The 5,851-nt window shown below is 30.0% G+C and overlaps 1 protein-coding gene across 1 annotated transcript; it reads left to right on the top strand.

The window, feature by feature from the left end:
- Positions 1 to 387: 387 nt before the first annotated feature.
- LOC142547955 (auxin-responsive protein SAUR76-like) lies at positions 388 to 1,068 on the top strand. Its single transcript, XM_075656328.1, has one exon. The coding sequence runs from the start codon at positions 452 to 454 to the stop codon at positions 812 to 814; it is 363 nt and encodes a 120-aa protein (XP_075512443.1). The 5' UTR covers positions 388 to 451; the 3' UTR covers positions 815 to 1,068.
- The last annotated feature ends 4,783 nt before the right edge of the window (positions 1,069 to 5,851 follow it).

Genomic DNA, 5,851 nt, shown 5'->3' with positions numbered 1-5,851 from the left:
GAAAAACTCGAGCTCAAATTATATTGTTCGATAATTCGCGAGCCGTTCACTTTTTAAAAATATATATATTAAATAAATAGATTTGGAGCATTTCGAACCATAGTTTTAATTGCTCTCGAATATGTTCGAACTTTTGAGTTGCTTAATCTATTAATATTTTTATAAGTTTAAATTTTCAGAATTTACGATATCATCTATAATTAAGATAAACTAGATATTTGTTTAAAAATTTATAGAAATTAATCGATATTATTAGTTAACGTTATATTAAATTAGGGATGGAGAATAGCATTTGAAATTGCAGCAACATCACGGCCCCCCCCCCCCCCCCCCCCCCCCCCCCCTCCAAAAAAAAAAAACCCTCTCCTCTCTCCCTTTTATATAACGAACTTTCGTTCTCAATTTCTCAAACCCCAACTCTCTCTTCCTCTGTTTTTCTGGCTGATCAACAATGCCGAAGGGAAGCAAGCTCACCAAAATCAAGTCCGTGCTTAAGAAAATGCAATCCTTCAAGCTCCGCCAAGGCGCCAAGCCCAGCTCCATCGCCGCCGCCAGCAATTCCTCTGACGACGAATCATCCTCCGTGTCCAAGGATCTTCACTCCGTCTACGTCGGGAAGTCTCGGCGGAGGTATCTCATCACCTCCGACGTCATGGAAAATCCTCTCTTCCGTCAGCTTGTGGACCGGGATCACGAGGAATCGATCACCGTCGGTTGCGAGGTGGTGCTGTTCGAGCACCTCCTGTGGATGCTGGAAAATGCCGATCCTCAGCCCGATTCCTTGAACGAGCTCGTGGATTTCTACTCCTGCTGATGGCGGCGATTCAATAACTGCTGGTGCTGGAAAATAATAAAATAATGTCGGAGTGATTGTGTGCGGTAATCCCCACAATAGGGTGTGTGGTTTCGTTAGTTTGTATATTCTATTTATTTATTACTACGAGGAATGTTAATAATGATGCGTTGATTAGCGCTGTAGATTATATTTTGAGATGAGATCAAATGAAAGTGATCGTGCGGTTGGCTGATCTTCAATCAAGAAAGGGTCTAACTCGATGCTTGTATTTACTTAGTTTCATTTATTATTCTTTAATAGTTTATTCTCAAACTTCTATATTTTTTATTTTTTTACCAATTAAATTGATCAAGAGTTGAACCAAATCCAACATTAATGTTGAACCGGACTGGGTTGCTTAAAAAACGGATTCGAAACCATTTTAATCTGGTTTAATTTACTAGTATATTTAATTTTGAGTATATTTATTCATAAATAAAAAAATTTAGGTGCATAATGATTTGAAAGAGAAAATAAGTTGAACTCGAATACATTTCCAATCTAATTCAATTAGGCTCCGTTTGGTACGTGTGATGTGATAAATAAATGATTAGTAATTAGAGTGATTAAAAAATGTGATATACAGATTAATAGTATGGTGTGATAAATAACATTGTGTTTGGTATGATTTTAAAATGATGGATTAATTTTGTAAATTTAATTGCAATTATCGAAATGTCCCAAGTATTAATTAAATATATATTTTTAAAATAATTGGATAGATAATTAAATATTTATAATTATATTTTACATTTACTAAAATTAATTTAAATATATTTATTAGAAATAAATTTTTAAATATGTATTTACTTTAATAATTAAAATAGCGATAATATTTTGAATGTTAATGTTAAATAAAGTTTAGTAATAATTATAATATTAGTGTTTTTAAAATAATTATAAATATTCTTAAAATAATTTGATAGATAATTAAATATTTATTAAAATTAATTTAAATATATTTATTAGAAATATATTTGAAAATATTACGGTAATTATTAAACAAAATAAATTAGAATTTAATAAATATTTATTTTCATAAAAAAATTAGTTAACAATATTAGAAATTTATAAAAATTTAATTTATGATAAATTTGCATTACAATTTATTTTCTTTAAAATGATTGAAAATAATAAAAATATATGAAATTAATTTATAAAAAAATATAATAACAATTTAAATATTATATTAATTATTAAATTTTCATTAATTTTAATTTCCATATTATATTGAAGAAGACAATTCAAGGGTATTATGGTCAATATACAATTTTATCATTATCACTATTCAAGAATTATACATTATCACACTTTTGAGGAGGGATATTTAATCACACAAATAACATAAATAGTGAGGACTTTCAATCATAATCAAGGACTTCCATGCTAAATTAAAAATGAACCAAACATGAGATAAAAGAGATGATGACTATCAAACATAACCTTCGAGCAGTGGATGAATTTGGTTACCGTTGAATCTTAGTACAATGCTGCCGAGGTGCACAGAACGTACATTAAATATGTGGATGGAACTTAATTGAAAAAAAAAATAAGTTCAAATCTTAGAAAAATTCAGGACAACAAGTTGTAAACATTTAGTTGTATTACATTTGTGATTTATATTATATTTTAATCAAAAGTTATTTTTCTCTCTATTAAATTATTGGAAATATTATTACGCTCGAATGTAAATAATTCTGTCTTTAATAAAAACATAATAATATTTAGATCATGTTGCATGTCTCTACCGATCATGACTCATAGGCTCTTGATCTTTGCTTTCATTTCATCCGTAGAATATGAATGTACGATTCATTATTGAATTGAAGATTGTATCGCATCGATAGGTCAAATTTTCAACTAAGCATCATAATATTTCAAATATATAATATAAAATTAGTATCTTATAAATTCAAGAGATGTTCATCTAAAAAAAATTTACTTATTGGATGATGTAATATTTTGAGCTTATAACCCGCTCTTCATTAGTTTAATATATCACAATACGAGACAATTATAATATTGCGGATCCCTTGAGAAGCCGGCGTCATCGATGGCTTACTCTAGACGATTTTCACTCAACTTTCAGTATTTAGTGTATTCATTATGCACGTTAATTCAACCTGTAATTTTTTATCAACATAATCTGAAGGTAACTATTTTGTAGATCGCCTCTTTATGCCGACTCTTAAAGAGAGCATCAATGTTAGATTACAAACTTAAGAAAGATATCGTTACAAAATGCTTATCTATTAAGTTGGTGTGATATCTTGATTTTACCGGTCATTGTATCAAATATGAGACAAGTGTAACAAAAATATATATTGTTAACAAATTTGTTATACCGTTATTATATTAATTATCATAACTGTAATGACTAATTGTTACAGCAGAGAAACAAAATGTACGAGGATGAATGTCATCAACTAGAAGAACATGGTAAATTCAGAGAGGATTTAGAATAAAAATGCTTGAATATTCAAACTGTAAATTACGAAAATTGATTCCATGTCTATAAGCTGAACTTCAAGGCATTAATTTTATATTAATGGTGGGCACTTAAAACCTACTTCCCCAGGCCAAGGTACATAGTGAAGACTGAAAATCAAGGATTATTTTCATTATTCTTGAATTAAGCAGTACAATTAAAAAATTAAATTAAATGGCTCAAATCATACAATCGATATTGTTCTTTACTTTAATCTCGCCCCTTGTAAGAATCCGAGCACAAATTCAATTCACACAAGTCAAATTTCCCAGTAAACTATTAATCATGTAATGATCAATGACTGTTGAGATTAAGACTTGAATCTAACTCAACCCAAAAGCTAGCTCAAGGGAAGAAAATTGTCCAATTTATATATGTAACTCTCATATATTTTATTCAACCGGTACGAGACAACTAACACACCCTCTTCATGCCTACGAATGAACATTTAGAGCATGAAATTTACAAATGACCTAACTATGGACAGAACGAGTGCCTCAGCTATGGGCAGTCCAATATATAGTTGTGGAACTTGGGATCTGATACAATTTTAAGATTATAACTTGAACTTAACTCAACTCCAAAAACTAGCTCAAGGGAGGGATTATCCAAATTCTTATATGTAACTCACAATTATTGTATACAATCGATGTGAATCAACTAACAATAACACACCCGGACTTGAGCGTTATGACAAGAAGTCATTGCTTCATGGCACCATATGACATGGAGCTCAAAAAATAACCTTAATATATGTATGTATACATTTTTTATCTGTAATCAGTATTTCAGAGAGCACAAAAAATATTTTAATCAGGGAAAAAAATGTTAATAAATTATAAGTATTTACACATAACACACGCTTTACTTTACAAACTCAGATACCAGAAAGGTATTGGTTTTCATTGTTTTCTGGTACGATGTACAAGTCAAAACATAATATTTTTCGGTTGCGTTTGGTTTGGAGGATAGGATAATGAAATGATTAAGAGAGAAATGATAAAAAGAATGATTGAAGTAGAAATATAATATATAATGATAAAATAATATTATGTTTGGTATGATGGATAATAATGTGATAATTAATAATTTTTTGATTAATTGACAAAACGGCCGGAAGCGACGGCGGCGGGCGGCCGGAAGTGGCGGCGGCGGTCGGCGGCGGCGGGCGGTCGGCCAGCGGCAGGGGTTGGCGGTGGGCGGTCGGTGGAAGGAAGTGGTGGTGATTTTGGATTTAGAAGAAGTGTAAAATTGAAAAAATATGATGGATTAAGAGTGAGATAAATAATCCTAGGGGGTGAGGAGATATTATTTTAACCTACCTAATATAACCTAATCATTTATAGGAGGGATTGAGTTTGTTAAATAAAAATCGTACCAAACGCTTGATTAGGTAGGTTTAATAATCATAAACTCATCTAATTTCATGAACCAAACACAGCCGAAAGTACCACATTTATTTAATTTAATATATATTTTACCGCTGTCTGTCTATGTTACCATTAGTTGCATATTCAAAATACTAATGATTGGATTAGAGTTGTTAATTAATTTATATAGAATATTTAACAAGAGCTGATTAATAATTTGAAGACGAGATTTATTAAGTACACACCTTTTGTCACAACATAACAATGAATAAAGCTATATTGTTTCAAATTTAACATAAATAATAATACTAAATTTTATATGAGCACATTGAAAATATGAGTAGGTTTCTTGTGAAAGATCGATAATGTACATATTTACAATAAAAAATAATATTTTTTACCCAAATGAAATATATGTATCACAGAATTGATACGTATGATCATCTCACATGAGTTTTTGTGTTGAAATATATACAAGGTCTTGAAAAAATTAATTACAAATATGCAAGATTTACAAATTCATTTATCAAATTTTACATATTCTATTTCTAAAATGTATTTGTAACTCCCATTTTGTTTTTATTATCATTATCCAAAACTTATGGGACAAAAGTTTACTTTAAGCCAGCTCTAATTATAATCACTTTCTATTGGATTCCTAATCAAATATAAAAACATTGAATTTCGTTCGCAAATATTCATAATTTTGAGTTATGTGTTTTCATCATAAATAAATATATTAGTTAATTATTTTGAGTTTATTATTATTAATTTGACTATGTCGTTCTAAAGGCCGGCCCATGTGTTCGCTGGCTAACTAACCCTCCTTTTGCTACCCAGCGGGTCCCGCCGGTCAAGTTCAAGCTCCTCCAATTCGTGCGGTTTTAAAAAGTTTCGAATATTTGTCTCCAAATCCCTTAAAATTTTATTTTAAACAAAGAAAAAAGTGGAGACACATCTGAAGTCTGACATAATTTTTTTATGAATAAAAACTCGTTATAGTGTTAGTTATGTCACGGAAGTCACGTATATCTCCACAATATTATGATATTATCTAATTTGATCATAATTTTTCATAGATTTGTTTATAGACTTTACCCAAAATATCTCATGTCAATTGAGATATTATTTCATCTTATTAACTTAACATCTTCCAAT

This window comes from Primulina tabacum, chromosome 6 (genome assembly GCF_025594145.1).
Source record: "Primulina tabacum isolate GXHZ01 chromosome 6, ASM2559414v2, whole genome shotgun sequence".
NCBI classification, from domain to species: domain Eukaryota; kingdom Viridiplantae; phylum Streptophyta; class Magnoliopsida; order Lamiales; family Gesneriaceae; genus Primulina; species Primulina tabacum.
The sequence above is the reverse complement of the archived record's forward strand: the minus strand, read 5'-3'. Positions and strand labels throughout refer to the sequence as shown.

What these genes read in the sequence shown, in the direction of transcription:
- LOC142547955 (XM_075656328.1), top strand. Translation starts at nt 452, where the DNA reads ATGCCGAAGGGAAGCAAGCTCACCAAAATCAAGTCCGTGCTTAAGAAA.